The sequence below is a fragment of the Micromys minutus genome (assembly GCF_963924665.1).
Source record: "Micromys minutus genome assembly, chromosome: 4".
Taxonomy (NCBI): domain Eukaryota; kingdom Metazoa; phylum Chordata; class Mammalia; order Rodentia; family Muridae; genus Micromys; species Micromys minutus.
The window spans coordinates 62,316,032-62,334,161 of NC_137973.1; the positions used below are offsets into that span (position 1 = coordinate 62,316,032).

At 43.1% G+C, this 18,130-nt stretch overlaps 1 protein-coding gene across 1 annotated transcript in view; it reads right to left on the minus strand.

Annotated features, from left to right (window-relative positions):
* Positions 1 to 413: 413 nt before the first annotated feature.
* The window catches only part of LRIT3 (leucine rich repeat, Ig-like and transmembrane domains 3), a gene marked incomplete at both ends in the record, with an annotated part of 18,800 nt that continues 1,083 nt past the window's right edge, over positions 414 to 18,130 (minus strand). The window contains 3 exons of the mRNA XM_080916033.1: positions 414 to 1,564; positions 2,878 to 3,183; positions 14,530 to 15,002. Coding sequence (XP_080772159.1) covers positions 414 to 1,564; positions 2,878 to 3,183; positions 14,530 to 15,002 — 1,930 coding nt within the window. The remainder of the gene's footprint in view (positions 1,565 to 2,877; positions 3,184 to 14,529; positions 15,003 to 18,130) is intronic.

Genomic DNA, 18,130 nt, shown 5'->3' on the forward strand with positions numbered 1-18,130 from the left:
AGCAAACCTTCAAAAGCACTTTGAGCATTCGGGGTCATCAGGCTTGACTGGTTAGGCTAATGTTCTTTTACTCTTCAAAATATTCTCTCTCCTTAAATGCAGAGTTTACCTATACTGAAAATGTTCTTGTCAATTTTATTTTAGGAACTAGATTTCCCTAAGATTAAAATTATTACAGGCTTCTTAAATACCACTGGAAAATCATTTATACAGATGTCTTTCGTGTAATAAAAATCAGGATCATTTGTTGTTTCAGTTGAGATGTTTCTCAACTAAAAAAATTTTTAAATACATCAAAAAAAATACCCCTTTTATGATTCTCACAGATCACACAGAAGTCTGTCCAAAAGTCACCCAACAGGTAGCCTTTGCTGGATTGTTTCCTTGTTCGCATTCATCTCGCCTGCCAAACCTCAGCAGTAATACTCCGGCCTAACATCCATCTGAGAGTCCACACTGGGGCACAGCGGCAACTTCTCCCCATCGTCTCTGTGCCTCCGTGTCCACAGCTCCCCAATACTCTGTGACCTGGGCGACAAGGTCTCAAATTGGATATATGTCTCTTTTGACAAGTCATCTTCCCAGAAAGGGTCTGAGGTACATTGCAGTTTGCATACTTTATATAATAAAAAGCAAATGAGGGGCAGGACTAGAACACAGGCAGTACTGGTCACCGCGACGAGCAGTGACCACTGTGAGTCCCGCCCTTCTACTCTGTTGGTAGAAAAGGTGATACACTGATCTTCCCGGGGACCCACTCCTTTTGGACAGACACATGCCACATACTGACTGCCGGGCTCCAGGCCATTTATGGTTGCCTGGTTCTGGCCATGGTCAGCATTTACTAGCAGCAGGTCCTTTTCACCATACTTAGAATACAGCACAGTCACAGGGGACTCCTGTGTGTTGTCGCCACCACCACCACCACCGCCACGGCCGCCACCGCTGCTGTTCCAGGTCAGAGTCACACTCACGCTGGTTTCACGGGCCACCCTGAGGTCTTGGATAGTGACGTTAGTTTCCATTGGCACAGCCTGATCCAACAGCGCCAACTCTTCTTTCTTACTTGCGCTGAGTGGGGGAAACTTCCTTCCGTTCTTCTCTATCTTCGTATTGCTTTTCCCACTGGGGTGGAGCAGGGGTGGGTGGTAGCTAGTCCTGGGGGTGCTTCCCGAGATGCTGGTCTTGACACTTGTGGTTGCAGAAGCAGCCGAGAAGATGGGAGAGGAAGAGGAGGGAGGAGGAGACAATGTAGATGTAGAGAGAGCAGCCAAGGAAGTGGGGTAGGAAGAGGTGGAAGAGAATCCTGGCAAGAACCAGGATGTAGATGGAGATGTTGATCTTCCTAATCCCGGCTGTTCAGGGTGCTCTCCAGGGCTTTTTTCTGAGGTATCTGGTGAAAGGGTGGTGGTAACAGCACCGACAACTGTCACAGTAACCACAGCTTCCGACATCCCTGCCAGATTTTTGGCTTTACATCTGTAATTCCCAGCGTCCTTGTAGGAGATGTCTGACAAGCTTATGACGGACCATTGGACTCCTTCTCCTGGAGACTCCTGAATTACTAGAAGAAAACAAATGTGTACACATGAAGTCTAGGACCTGCCAAGTGCTGTGGTGTCTGTCTGTTTGGAAGTGACTGTTTAGAAGTGTGTAGGGAAAAAATCAGGAGATCTGGATCATAGTAAACTTTTGCTTCCCAAACAGTTGGCTCGTGTTTGTCAAACAAGAGTATGAGAAAAACTAAACTTAAAAGTTCCCTCTCAGTTTTGATTGTGAATCTATAAAGTGTTTATTGTAAGAATATACTTAACTCTCAAAAAAATTCTTTACTGCTGTAATTAAATGCATCTTTGCCTATACTTAGAGGAACAAAATGTCATTTTCTGGCATAGAGTTATAACTTCTATTCTAAATCATTTATCCCATATTGAACTCAGATAAATTAGAAAACTATAAGCTTCTTTCTTCACAGAGTAACATATAAAATATATAGAATATTGCAGTATTTCTTTGCTAAGCATTAAAATTTTTATCTGAAATCAAGACAGAAGATTCCTTAGAAACAGTATTACAGAACGCAGGGTGCCAACAGCCCATTTGTGAACTTAAACCTCGGGAGCTTAAACTGTGGATCACCCACAAGCAATCTATAGGAATATTAGACCTTAATTCCTATATTTCATCAAGTTTAATTTTAAAACCTCAATTTTAATTTTATTTTAAAGAGTCTCTTCTAATTGTCAGAACATCTTTGCTTAAGTGACCCAAAGCATGGGCTTGATCTTCATAGGCATTTTAAAAAATCTAAATAATAAATATTTCTAAAAGTATTTTTGCCCCACCATAAGCTCTCTGTATAATTTAGTATTTAAATACTTGTTCAAAAATTGTATGAAAGACTTTGAACCTGTTTCTTAGGTTTTACAGCTTAAAATGAATGTATCCAAGAGAAATGAACAAGAAAAAAGTCTCGGTGGATATCGTGCATTTTTTTCCAAATGAAATTTTTACCTAAAGAAAGAAAATGACTTGATTGTCTAATTATTTTCTAGGTATTTATATAAAATGAGAAAATATTAATCAATAAGATGCATTGTTGAAACCCCTTGCATCCACAGAACTAGGAACATAGGTACAGAAAGCCCTGGGTTTTGAATTTGTAGCTGAAGGCGTGACTTAGTGGTAGAGCACTTGCCTAGCACGCACAGGAAGGCCCTGGGGCCACTGAAAATGAAGACATAGCTACTGCAACCCGTGTCCTTGTATCCAGTGATCTTGCTGTCATACCATACCTAGACATTTAAATTTGCACAAAAGCAAGAGATGCAATCCAGATTTTTGTAAACTTGTTTCAAGTCGGAATACTAACTATACCTGTAGAGTTAACTGGCAAGCTGTCCGATCTGGTCCACATCAGCTGTGGGGTGGGGTAGCCTTTGGCATCACACCTCAGCAGAACATTACTACCCAGAGCAGATGTGATTTTGGTAGCCGACGTCATCACTGATGGCTTCAGACACTTTTCCAACTCCACCCTCTGGAACAAGATTCCTTGGAGACGCTCAGGTTCGCTGCAGACCATCAGAGGATCGAGAATCACCACAGTGTGGTCGGCGACTTTCGACAGCTCGATCACTCTGGAAATGCGACAGTCACAGAACCAAGGGTTGTCCTGTAGACCTAAAGCACGGAAAGAAAGGGGAAGGGTCATCCTGAGAAGTAAGTTTGCAGCACAGCTTGTCTTGTGACGGGAGGTTGCCACATTGTCTCTCTCCTAAGAGAAGTCCTGGGAGGGACAAATAGAGTCACCGGCATGTCAAAAGCCAGCGATCTCAGTGAGTATATTCCGTTCTAGTTATAGCACTCATACCTAGCACTTCCTTCAATCTATACACGTGTTGTGGGTTTGGTTTACTGCATATATTATGTTAACTGGGTCCCAAATTACACGGGAATTCACTAGCCTGTGAGACCCTGGGGGTCCCAGCTAGTTCTAATTGGTAAATAAAGTTGGGCAGCCAATGGCTGCGCAGGGAGACAGAATTGGGGCTTTACCACTGGAAGAAGAGGATTTAAAATCGCCATGCCAGAAAAGGAAAGGATGGAAGCTTGAGAGCTGCGGAAGACAGAGAATCAGCCATGTAAGAGCCAGGGAAGAGCAGCCCCTGGGGCCTCTCCCCAGCTCGGGACTGTCCAGCAAAGATAGAAAACAGATTTTAGTAAGTAACGATGCAGGAGTATCAGAGGGGAGGTGTTGGCTACATGGAAGCTTAAGAGCAGCCCGGCCATCGCAATGTTTAAGGCATATTAAAGTGAAAGCTTCACGTGCATGCATACGTGCGTGCGTGCATGCATACGTGCGTGCGTGCGTGTCTTTCATTGGAGAATTCAGAGCATTTTGGTGGGTGACACGCTGCCACCGGTGGGTGTGATTCGAGTAGAGTTAAATAATTATATATGTTATATATTAAAATATATGATAATTATATATTTTGAATTTTGAATATATATTTCCAACATATATTATATATATATTTTTTTTTTAACTTATTCACTTACGTCCCATGCGATGCCCCCTCCTTGTCATTGAACCCAGGTACCACAGAATGCCATAAGAATGTGGCAGAGACACACAGTCCTGGAGTACTCAGAGAGTGCTAAGAGCTGCCTAGCAGAGCCTGGAGTGTCATGGGTTTGTGTAACTGGAAGACAGATTGAGAAAGAATGAGGCTTGTAGAATGAGAACAAGCAATAGGAGAAGATAAGGTCAGAAAGTCACTTTGAATGGATGCCACAGGTGGTGGCCGCCAAGGTGATGTGCCTGAATCTCAGCACAAGAGGGACCAGCAGCGAGGGACATACATACAGGCTGAAGGTTTCCATCCGGGAGTACCTTCGGCATCTACCTCAGCTTCGGGATCTGTGAGCTGACATCATTTGACCCTCAAGGGTCCTGTCATTGAGCGCCTAAAGGAAAGCGCTTTGCGGTTTCCAGAAAGGAAAAGGAAAGAGTCTTGTTGTGGAAGGGCAGAAAGGTTAGTGGCACTGTTGTCTGGGGTGTGTGCAAAGAACAGAACACATGTTTATTAGCGGAATGATCTCTACTTAAGGGGACACCCAGGCCGAACACCAAAGCTGATGCTGGAGACAGAGCCTCTTGTAACTGACGAAGGTGCAGCTGAAGAACCGCTCGATGGAAAAGAACCAAAGCTGTTTGGCTCATTCCCAGCCTCTGCAAAATTACCAGACTAAGAAAGCCATTTAGAACAAAACAGCCCACGGTAACCCGGGGCGGTTCTTTATAACAGGCAGTAGGACAAATGTCTCTCTAAAGACGCGGTCCTCTAACCAACGGCTTCCCCGATAGCTTTAGACAAGGGCTGTTCTTGGAGATACGTAGGCACAGCTGTTGCTGATGGTCTGGGGTCTGAGCTCAGAAGAAAAGGTAGAACTGTGACGGAAGGAATCCTAACAGTGCTGGACACAGAAGTGTTCTTTGTGGGTCCTGTGTTTTCTCTTCTGCCTACTGGTCATGGCAGGCCATGGGGCTCATTTTCCTGCCAGGACTGGTTACTTTTTAATCTCCTATTTGAGAAGTTTGTTTTTCTCCTATGGGTGAATAACCTTGAATCCCCTTTCCTCTTACATTAAATCCTGTGAATCTGTGACTAGTTCTCTAATGAATGCTAATTTGCACTCTTTTCTTTTGAATATTGGTTCCTTCACCTGGTTACGTGCCATAAGCAGATTTCTCGGTTTATTATTTTTTGCTTTTCTTTCTTTCTTATATAGGATAACTAAATTTGAGTCTGAAGCCTAATATCTAAGCTAAAATTTCAATTCTAGAAAGCTCCACAGCGTTGGAGAGATGCGGCAACCTCTCCCAGAATGTATAAAAGGGCAGCTACTCTGTCACAGATTTACATAAATGTTAACTTACTAATTAATATAAACTATCTGACAAAGGATGGCCGTGATTAAAAAAACATCTGTAAACTTTAACCATCCTTCCTAAACATAATACTTTAAACCTGTTGTTGATATAGTCAAAGTTTCAAATTGTGAATAAGCAGTTAATAACATAGAAATGTTAGTACACTGATTCTCTCTTCTCTAATCTGCACTTTCTGGCCCTTGACAGCGTTAAATGGTAAGATGAGCACACCTCTAACTGCAAATGAATACAGCCGAGTTTCAGCCTCACTTCATTCCTAGATGGCTAGATATTCCTTCACTGCTGTCAGTACAGCTGATTTGACATACGAAGGAAAGGTTTTCATACGGTGTGGAAGGTGAGTGGAGATGGAGAGGAAATGGCACCTTCACCAGCCCTACTGTATGGGGGTTCCAATGGGGACTGGGAAGCCTGATGCTTCTGAGCCCCTACCTCTTCATCTGTAAGTGGAGAAAACTGAGAAATCTCCAGAGCCTGTCAGTCTATAAAATAAAAATAATAATCATGGATTGGGAGACATTTAATCTTGAACAGCAAATCAACATTACAACCAGTCACCACCAGTCTGAAGCAGAATAATGTGGTAGAATTACATTTTTAATTGATCAGTTGAGGTATGAAAGGTGCCTATTCATAAAAACAAGTAGGGCCAGGTATGGCAGTATATACTTTTAATCTCAGTACTCAGGAGAAAAAGGAAGACACATTTCATAAACTATGAGTTCAAGACTAGCCTTGTCTATATAGCAAGCTCTAGGCCAGCCATAGCTAAATAGTGAGACTTGTCTCTAATTAATGAATTGGTTTTAATAAATTTGGATTAAGTAATTCACTAGATTTAACACAAAAACAAGTTGTCCTGGTTTTGTTCCTGTTGTAGTAATAAAACACACTGCCCAAAAGCAGGGGTTGGGGAGAGAAGATATTTGGCTTAGGAGTTCATTATCATAGAGAAGTCAAGGTGGATTCTTAAAACATCACATCCACAGTCATAAGCAGAGAGAAGACATGCACGGACCATTGCTTGCTTGATCTCTTAGAACTCAACTGGCTTACTCCACATGATGTGCTGAGAATCACAGCAGTCTGGGGAGGATCTTCCTTAGTGAGGTCTAAATGAGAGAAGGGAAAAAGCCTGAAAGCTTCCTGACAGGGCAGCTCTGGCTCCAGGACTATCTATCCAGGTAGGTATAGAAACAGACAAGGTGTTCTAATAGAGTTGCTGCTTCCTTTTTTGTTTCTGTACTTAAAAGTATCATTTGGTTTTGTGTTGTTGCTGTTTTTACTGTGGTCTGATGGGATTTGAATGAGAATGACCTCTGTAGGTTCATTTTTTGAATACTTGGTCCCTTGGTGGAACTGTCTGGGAAGGATTCAGAGGTGTGGTCTTGTTGGGGCAGGTGTGTCGCTGGGGTTGAGCATTGAGCCAGATCCAGTCTCTTGTTCCCTGCTACAGGCATATGGATTAGATGTAAGCACTCAGCTTCAGCCCCAGGGCCATGCATGTGTGCCTGCCACCACACTGCCCATCATGACAATCATGGATGATCTGGCGCTCTAAGGAACCCTCCAATTAATTGCTTGATTTGTACGTTTTATAAATTTTCTTTATCGGGTTCCTTGCATAGTGTCTCAGCAATAGAGGAGTAACCAGAACATCTGCTTTCTCCCCTGAGTGTAAGCGGGGATTGAAACCTCAAGAGAAGGTTGTTCTGACCCTATATTCGCCCTTATACCTTGTTACCAACAACATAAGCTGAAGCAGCCACTATGGAAGTCACCGTGGAGGCTCCTGAAAACAAACACACAAACAAACAAAAAACAATATCAGACTACAAATCACTCAGGCCCATCACTACAGGGGATAGATACACCCAACAGACTCTAAGTCAGCACACCTTGGACACACACAATCCTGTCTCCTGTCATACTATTGCACCAGACAAGACATTGAACTGGCATGGATGTCCAACAGCAGACAAAAGGATAAACAAAACGTGAGGCATACATACAACAGATGTTCTTCCAGCTGTAAAGAAAAAACAAAATTGGGGCTTTTTTTTCCCCCAGGAAATTGGATGAATCTGGAAATCATTGTGTTAATGAAATAAACCGGGCTCAGAAAGACTAGCACTGCATGTTTTCATTCAGAATCCGGGTTTAAATTATATCTCTGGGTGGACACATGTATGTATGTATAAGTCATGAAAACCGAAAAGGGACAAGGAGAGGGGAGGAGGATATTGTGAGCAGGGAGGAGAGATGTGGTAATGAAATATGACCTGGAGGCAGTGGGAAGATGACTTGGGAAGGAAGGGGATGAGCAAGAGAGCAGCAAGGGGTACAGGAGGGAGGTCGGTGTGTGTGGGGGGTTGAATATGAGCAAAGCATACATGTGAAATGTATACATGTGAAATGTATACATGTGAAATGTATACATGTGAAACGTATACATGTGAAATGTATACATGTGAAAACTACATACGTGCTAACTTTAGAAAACTAGTTAAAAAGTATTAAAGAAGAACCCTTCATATAAAGCTAGAAGATACAGTCAATGCAGTAGGACACATCACTGTGGCCAGGAAAACACAAGAAATGTACAAAAAGCCAAGCAATATGACCTCAAAGATCAACAATATCAAAATAACCGAACTACTGGACAAACAACTCAAAAGTCTAATTTTGAAAATAATAACCTCCTTGAAAATACAAATAAGCAGATGAATGAAAAGGTCAAGTCTTAAATGAGAAATTTACTAATGAGGTAAAGATTCTGAAAAGAGACCAAACATAAATCTTGACAGTTCCAATACAAGACAAAATTAAAAGTCAGCAGGAAGTCTCACCAATAGAATAAATCAAGCAGAAGGAATATCAGGCATTGAAGACAAGATTGAAAAAATATTACATTTGAATAGCAACACACACGCACACGCACACACACACACACACACACACACACACACACACACACACGATAATGACCACAACATTCAAGCTCTCTGAGACATGTCTAAGAAACCAAACACACAAACACACAAAGCTTTGATACAGAGGGACCTAAAATGGAGTTTAAAAGTAATGTAGTTTAGCAGAAAACTCCCCAAATACCGGGGGAAACCCGTGCATTTAAGTACAAGAGTTATCTAGAACCTGAACTAGATGTGACCAGAAAAGAAAGCTCTCTGTGTTACATGATAGTTAAAATATCAAGAATACAGAATAGGCAAAAATACTGAAAGCTGCCAGACAGAAGCACCAACTGTCTATCAAGCACAAAGTTACCCATGAGGTCACCGATCAGAATAACAGAAGACCTCTTGGGACAGGGCTTGGCAATCATGGGGTAATATATTCCAAATTCTAAGAGTAGATATCCACCAACCTAGTCATGATACTCATTAAAGTTGTCTCTTAAAACTGATTAGTGAATAGACCTTCCAAGTTAAACACAAACACAATTTACAACCACTAAGCAATACTGCAGAAGACATCTAAAGGAATCCTACCCATATAATAAGAGAAAAGAAATCCATACACACATGAGAGATAGGACAAGAATACACTTAACTAGAAGAAAGGAAATTCAGAAAGAATTAACTATTATGATGAGGTAAACCCGGAAAAACGTCTAAAACAGTGGTTCTCAACAGGTGGATCATAACCCCTTTGACAAGCTCTATCTCCTTTACAGTTATGAATTAGAAGCAAAAATAATTTTATGGTTGGGGGTCACCACAACATGAAGAACAGTATTAAAGGGTCACAGCATTAGGAAGGTTGAGAACCACTGTTCTGAAAAGATCATTCTGCATCAGCTGGTATAGATACCATTCCAAAACAGATCCAACACCTTTAATATAAGACCCGAAACTATGAAGCTACCAGAGGAAGCATGTCAAGATACAGGCATAACCAATTAATTTCTGAATAAAATTCCAATACCTCAAAAAGTAATAGCAAGAATTGGCAAACAGACTGCATCAGATTAAAAGGCTCTGCACAGCACAGGAAGCAATTAGCAACAAAAATATAACCAACTGACGGGATGAAACAAAACCCTGCCTAGCCACTTATCCGACATGGGATTAAAAACCAGAACTCAAAGAATTAAACAGCATACGCACAGATAATCTGATTAACTAACTGACAAATTATCTGAACAGACACCTTTCAAAGTATAAATGGTCAATAAACATACAAAAATGTGTTATAGCCTCAGTCATCATGGAAATGCAGATTGAAATTAATATTTCATCTCACTGCAGTCAGAACGACACAGGAGGAAATACAGAGACAAAATGTGGAGCAGAGACTGAAGGAAGGGCCATCCAGAGACTGTGGGGACCCATCCTAAATACTGTCACCAAACCCAGACAATAATGTGGATGCTAAGAAGTGCATACTGACAGGTCTCTGATATAGCTGTCTCCTGAGAGGCTTTGCGAGAGCCTGAGAAATACAGGGTCAGATGCTCTCAACCAACTAATGGACAGAGAATGGGGTCCCCAATGAACGAGTTAAGAAAAAGGACTGAAGGAGCTGGTGGGGTTTGCAACCCCACAGGAAGAACAACAATATCAACCAACCAGACCCAACACCCTCCCTCCCCAGAGCTCCCAGAGACTAAACCACCTACCAAAGAGCACACATGGAGGGACCCATGGTTCCAGCAACACAGGTAGCAGAGGATGGCCTTATCAGGCATCTATGGGAGAAGAGGTCCTTGGTCCCATGAAAGCTCAATGCCCCAGTGTAGGGGCCGGTAGATGGGAAGGAGTGGGTGGGTGGGGGAATATCTCATAGAAGCAGGGAGAGGAGAGATGGGATAGGGGGATTCCAGAGAGGAAACCGGAAAAGGGGATAAAATTTGAAATGTAAGTAAAGAAAATATCCAATAAAAAAGAAAGAAAAAGAAACCAAAGAACTTAAGATGTAGCCCTGGTTATGGAAGCCTTGCGTGGCTTGCCAACCATGCTTGCCATCCTAAGTTAAATTCCCAGTATGAGGAAGACATGAGGGACGGGGAGTGGTGGTTCGAATAGGAACGGCCCTCATAGACTCGTGTTCTAATGCCTGACCTATAGAAAGTGGCACTACTAGGAGGCATGGCCTTATTGGAGTGGGTGTGGCCATGATGGAGGAAATGCATCACTGTGGAGGTGGGCTTCGAAGGGTCCTCTGTTCAAGCTATAACCAACAGATCAAAGTCACCGCGTTCTATAACAGTTAATGTGTGCAGAACACTTTGCTTTGAAAAAAACTCTTTGATTGGTCCTGCTGGACGTTCTTCTTCACGAACACCTTCCCACGTGACAAATACAGCATTTGTCAAGTACTACAAAAGCGTCAGCATTCTACCCCAATTCAAGATGCATTTGCCCAGGATTTTCCCGAGAACCACGGCTTGAGAAACCTCTCAATCCTGGACAAGCCAGCCTGCCATGGTTGTGTGGGTCTTTCACCAGAGTAGAAGGCCTTGAAACCACAGCTGTGAGGAAAGTAAGTTTCTTAGTTATACTGGCTGTGAACGCACCGGACTTTTGTTCTGGGGAGAGTCTTATCTCTAACACACAGAGTTTTTCTTTTTCTTTAACAAAAATCGCCAAATTCGTGCAGAATAAATGGGAGCATCGCTAATCAGCTGTGCTCACAGACATTCAGAAAGTGGAGCACAGGAAACTGCTGGCTAAGAACACTGAGCAAACAGCCCTGGGTTCTCACAACAGCATCAATAGAAAGTCCGGGGTTCTAGGAGGAGGAAAACTTGTCGAAAGTTACACAACTGGGCAGGCAGGATCTGAATTCAGGTGTCCGGATCTTAAAGCCTCCAGCAGGCTACCTTGCTGTGACTCACACCGCACTCCGCTCTTTGCCACCTTAAGAAGATGGATGATTTTTTTTTCCCGATTCCACACCAGAGGAAGCTAAAGCATAGAGATTACCTCTTTGATTTCTTAAGTCTCTTAGAGTCTCGACTGACCCCACATTTCTTTAGCCTCCTAATCTAATAAACCTAGCACAGTTCATCTCAGCCAACCGAAAACACCCGCACCTTTGGGCGGTGGCGCTAAGGGCTACTATCTGTTAGTGGAACTTCGAAAGCAGCAACAGCTGTCTGGAATACAAACACCTATACAGGGAAATATTCAAGAATTAGAACTTTAACAGCTCCATTCATGCTTTAAAACGATTATTAAAATGTAGCAGCTAGGAAAAAAATAAAAAAATCAGCCCTACTGGTTACATATAAAAGTTATATAAACCAAGTGGAAAGATTTTTTTTTAATTCCTCAAAAATATGAAGCCTATTTGTTTTAATCTTGAAATATGTACGGTCAGAGGTGTAGACTTTAAGATTTGAATTAAAGACGGTTACATGAGAACTGACTGGGTCCATTCGTCCACCTGGTGTTTTTCCTCCTGGGTACTAAGGCACAAGAGGTTGCTAAGGTTAAACTATCACTCGCATTCCTTGACGGAAAGACACAAGTCACAGAGTGATTTGCATTAATTACTTCAGGGCTGTTCTTGGACAGGGCCACTGAGCGCTGCTTTATCCCTTCTCAGAGAGATTCAGTACTTTTTAGGCATCTGAATAGTTGGATTAAATCGACTGTTTCTGTGTGTGTTTGGGAAGTCAGAAACAGGTCCTAGTACAAAGCTTAGTACTCGAACTGTAACCCTCCAAATCGAGGAGGACCCCGTTTAGCTTTGTGGTGGCCGCAATGTGCAGTCGTGTGACAGGAAAGCCTCTTCAACAAAGGGTGCTCTGCTTTGAACCTCTGCAGAGACTCTTATGACTAGTCATAGCCCAAAGCATGGAAGATAAGGATATAATGCTAAAAACTGAATTTAAAGACTCTACCTATAAAGAAAGCAGAGTCTCTCTGTAATCTTGTGGTGTAGAGATATTTCTTAAACGGTTCCCAGGAGGCTCTAAGAGTAAAGTAATAATAAGTCACATGCCATCAAGTTTTAAATATTTCTTACCAAATACACTACATAGAAGGGAATGGGTCATCCAGAATTAAAGTGTTTATAATTCGCATAATTGATTAAAGAGATATATCCAGCAGTAAAGTCCAATGGAAAATGACCCTTAAAAACAGGCTGGGGAGAAAAATAGCAACCTGGCTGACAGCATTAGTCACTAAGGCAAAGCAAAATGATTCAGCTACTTGATTGGTCTGCTGACTCCCCGGAAGAGTTGAAACAAAGGCTTGACATCATGAAGTATTTAGAAGGACACAGAACAACCAGGCTGTCACACAGGGCCAGGGTACGTACATACGTACATAGTGCTGTGTACCGGCTTTGGAAAATGAGCAGTTTCATTAAAAATTACACACTCGGCCATTCTTTAACACAGCTATGTTGACCTTAGAAACTTATGCAGGAGAAATAAAATTATACACCACATAAAACCGTTTGGTGGTAGTATGAGAGTATGTAAATTCATAGAATCCTCAGAGAAAAGCAGAACAACTGGTCCGTGCAGTGAACTTTTGGAGTAAGGAACCGCTGTCAGGTCACAGGAATGGATCAGCCTCGGAAACATCTGCCGAGTGACAGAAGCCACAGGTGTCACATGCTATTCCTGTAGCACGATAGCACAGGTGATGCAAATCAACATGTCATCTCCACAATATGGCAGCATCGCTAGCGTGAAAGATCAAAACCATGGCCATTTTAAGTGATGGAATATTCTCCATCTTAATGATGGTATCCTTTTCAAGGGCATGTTTATGTGCGAATTTACCGATTTGTATACTTCAGATCTTGTATTTCACAATATACAAAGTATATGTCAGTCCCTCAGTTAAAAAAAAACTTATAAAAGCCAAATGATGTCTGAATGGTGAATTTGAGACTTGATTCTACCTCCTTCCTCGCCTGTAAGAGGGGGTGATAATTATAGACCGACTCCCCAGCCCCACCAGGCTGTTGTGACCTAGCAAGAAGCCAGGGTGTATCCACAGATATTGGGAAATGGTTGTTGAACTAAATTAATGCCTTTGGGGAATTCTGTAAATTCTACCATGTTTACAAGTGGATAAATTTGGGTATCAATTAAAAACTACTGAATAAACATTTGGTGTTCTCTCCAACTATTAGGTTTCCCTCCGAGGTTAAACAGTAGATGTCCTTACATATGTTCCTGTAAAGAGCTGGGAGTCTACGAGCATTATGATTTTAAACTTGAGTTCTGTGACTCTAGTTTAGGGTTTTATCCATACATTAAAATGTTCTAAGTTGGTGCTTTTCCTCTTCTAGATCAGAGAGAGCAAGTTTGTCCCTACTTCTTCTCTTTTAATTAAAGACACGATCAGAAACGGCCGTCCAAGCGAGCATACATTCCACACCACATCACACAGAAATGGGGATGGGCATGGATCTGGGGCCCAGGGGACCCAGAGTCCTACCTCAGCTTCCCCACTGTGTGGTGAGCAAATCCGAGCAAGCGGCTTGATTGTGCCTTATGCCTTTATCTATAAATACTATAAAATGGTTCTTACCACAATTAGTACCCAAGACCAGAAAAGTAGGCATATGTAGAAACTCCATTCCCCCTCAAGACAGGGTTTTTTCTGTGTAGCCCTGTGTGGCTCTCTGCAGATTTAATAAAAGCAACAGTACCCCGTTCAGTACCGAAGGATCGAGTAAGAGCTTGAAAACAGAGAGTAGCTGTGTGGACATTGGTGTGGTCATATGGAGTGTAGCAGGCTGGTAAAACTCAGATCAAGAGCAGCCTTCTCCCCATGCTTTCTACATGCTCACATGCACATAGGTGCGCTCACATGCACAGCCATTACAGATTACAGGAAACACAGCTAAGCAGGTGTAGATTAATTGAATTCAGGGGGTGCAGTGTAGCTCACTGACATATGTTTATATCTTAGCTGGTGCAAGACCCCACTTTAGATTCTCTCTCTCTCTCTCTCTCTCTCTCTCTCTCTCTCTCTCTCTCTCTCTCTCACTTACACGCGCGCACACACACACACACATTTAAAACTATGCATAACAAGGTTCCTATACATAAGATGACCAGAAGCTTTCAAACTTACCAAGAATAATTCTTCTTGGTGGAAGGTCCGGGTTTCTAGAAGGTGACATCGCTAAATGAGACCAGCTGTCCAGGAAGTCTGGTGGCAGTGTGGTTAGTCTGTTGCTTGACAAATCCAAGCAGGTAAGGTTCTTCAGATATCTGGCCGCCTCATTTGGCACACTGGCTATTCTGTTATTGTGCAGGCCCAGTGTCCTCAGACGGGGCATGTCCAGCAGAGACACCCAAGGGAAAGCGGTCAGAAAATTCCCATCCAAACGCAGCTCGTGCAGCTGCTTTAGGTTATAAAAGCTACTGGTTTCTAGGCTGTCCACTGAGTTGTAAGTCAGCCAGAGGTACTGCAGCTCCACCAGGTAGTAGAAGGCCTCGGCGGGGATCCTGCGGACCACAGTCTTCTCTATGCGAAGCTTCGAGGTGTCCACAGGGATGTTTGTCGGGATTTCATTCATATCCAGGTCGTTACACAGCACTGACCTGTCATCACAAGAGCAACGCAAGAAGAGCTACTCCCTGTAACTCACTTTAAAATAAAGCCTCATATGAAACATGTGTGTCTTTCATTCCCTACTGGTTTTTACATAATATTTGTTTAGTCTGGAAAACCTGTTTATCAATAATGTCAATATTACGTCATCGTCACAACCACCACCACCACCACCATCACCACCATCATCACCACCACCACCACCACCACCATCACCATCATCACCACCACCACCACCACCACCATCATCATCATCACCATCACCACCATCACCACTACCACCATCATCATCATCACCACCATCACCACCACCACCACCATCACCATCATCACCACTACCACCATCATCATCATCACCACCATCACCACCACCACCACCATCATCATCATCATCACCACCACCACCACCATCATCATCATCACCACCATCACCACTACCACCATCATCATCATCATCACCATCACCATCATCATCATCATCACCACCACCACCACCACCATCATCATCATCACCACCACGACCACCACCATCATCATCACCACCACCACCACCATCATCATCATCACCACCATCACCACCACCACCACCATCACCACCATCACCACTACCACCATCATCATCATCATCACCACCACCACCACCACCATCATCATCATCACCACCACCACCACCACCATCATCATCACCACCACCACCACCATCATCATCACCACCACCACCACCATCATCATCATCACCACCATCACCACCACCACCACCATCACCACCATCACCACTACCACCATCATCATCATCATCACCATCACCACTACCACCACCATCACCATCACCACTACCACCACCATCATCATCACCATCACCACCATCATCTCCTTCCTCAACATTATCACAATGTGGTAACCATTTGACTGAACCATACAAAAGGGCCGTTCTCATAGTTACAATTGATCAAATATGAGCAGTGTCATGGTGGTCATGGATATTTATAGAGGTTTCTCATGCTAGGCTTTAGAAACACCAGTCACATCCATTTCTTTATTAGTCATCAGAGCTTTCCAAAGGGGCAGATAATGGGAAACAGAGTAAAGAAAGCTAAACTCTTCCGCCTTAGTTGTGACCAGGGACTGCTACTTCACCTGACGCACAATGGTCCCATCGTCCCATTGTTGTCTTATGGTTGGCTTAAATGGATGTTGAATTCTGTCTTCCTGGTGCATAAATTCTCAGTCAGCATCTGCCGCTGTTACTAACTGATTAAGCATCTAAAATAATCCGTGCCCAGCAATGGTAGATGATGTCTCTCTGCCCATCAGCCCATGGGATACTACGGAACGACCCCTCCAACCCACTTCTGTCCAACTTCAAAGTGAATCTCTTTTAAAAGAATCATCCAATGTTAAAAGAATCCACTCGAAACCATACGCTGGGGCTTGGGATATACCTCTGTTGTAAAGTGTTAGCCCAGAGAGCTCCACTCCCTTTCTTAGGTCTTTAGCACAGCATAAACCAGTCACGGCACACACCTGTAGTCACCTTAGTCAGGAGTCAGAGGCAGGAGGTTCAACCAGTCACGGTATCCTGAGGCATAGGGAATTCTAAGCTAGCCCAGACTACATGAGAGCTTATGAAATAAAATAAAATAAACTGATCCAGGGCTGGAGAGATGGCTCAGTGGTTAGAGCACTGACTGCTCTTCCAGAGGTTCTGAGTTCAATTCCCAGCAACCACATGGTGGCTCAACCATCTGTAATGGGATCTGGTGCCCTCTTCTGGTGTGTCTGAAGACAGTGACAGTGTACTCACATACATAAAATAAATAAATCTTAAAAAAACAAACTGATCCTTTTATGAGAGAACCACTTACGGAGGCAGGGGCAGATATCAATGCATCTCTTTCTGCCTAAGGAATAGACCAGAAACCAAACAAATTTCTTTTGGCAGTCCTTGACCAGTCATTCTCTGAACCTGTCAGTTAGCATGAATAAAATAGAGCAGAAAAAGAACCTGTCCTGAGGGTTTAAATGTGAGGAATCTCAAATCTTAGATTCGTTCCAGCCACAAAACTGCCTTTTTATCCCCAACACCCATCTGAATGGCTTAATGTGAATAAGTGGTTTTGGAAAGAAAAGAATGTCCAAATTATGATTCATAACAATAAAATGACCATCAGGCAACCACTTCGCAGCAAGCCTGTGTGTGAATTTAACACAGCCAGCCCATAAGGCAACAGGGGCAAGCAGGGTGGAGCCACAAGGTGGCTGGTGGCACGTCCTTTCTGTTACTTAGAAGATCACAGGGAACCTCGGACTGTCTCTGGGGCATGTCACAAACCTCGCTGTCAGTTCACACCAGAATGATGGCGGTGTCCACTCCTTAGGTGAGCACTTAGTGCGCTAGCACAAGAAGAAGCTGGATCAAGGGTGCTGCGACCCAGGATGACTCAGTCACTTGTCCCTGTGAAGATACTTTCCTCACTTACACACAACAGGTATTGAACTAGAGTCCTTTGAAAAGTCTAATCCGACATAGTGTTCTGCGGCTTTTGTAGGACCCACCATCCTCGGCTTGGTCATTGAGGGCTGTAAATCTTTGGGATAATAGGTGCTAACTGGTGTTGTTTTCATTGCATCTTGCTTCTCAGGGAATATCTCAAAAAGGGTACCAGAGTTGACTAAATAAAAATATTCACGAATAAATTTTAATTGTATCATTATCAATATCAATATCACCATCATCACCATTGCCATCATCATCGCCATCACAACTATCACCACGATCACCATGTCACCATCATCCTCAACATCGTCACCATCACCACGATCACCATGTCACCATCATCCTCACAATCGCCACCATCACCACTATCACCATGTCACCATCATCATCACTATCATCACCATCACCACCATCACCTCGATCACCATGCCACCATCATCCTCACCATCGTCACCATCACCATTACCACTATCACATCACAATGTCGCCATCATCCTTACCATCATCATCACCACCATCACCACGATCACCATGTCACCATCATCCTCACAATCGCCACCATCACCACTATCACCATGTCACCATCATCATCACCATCACAACCTTCACCACTATCACCAT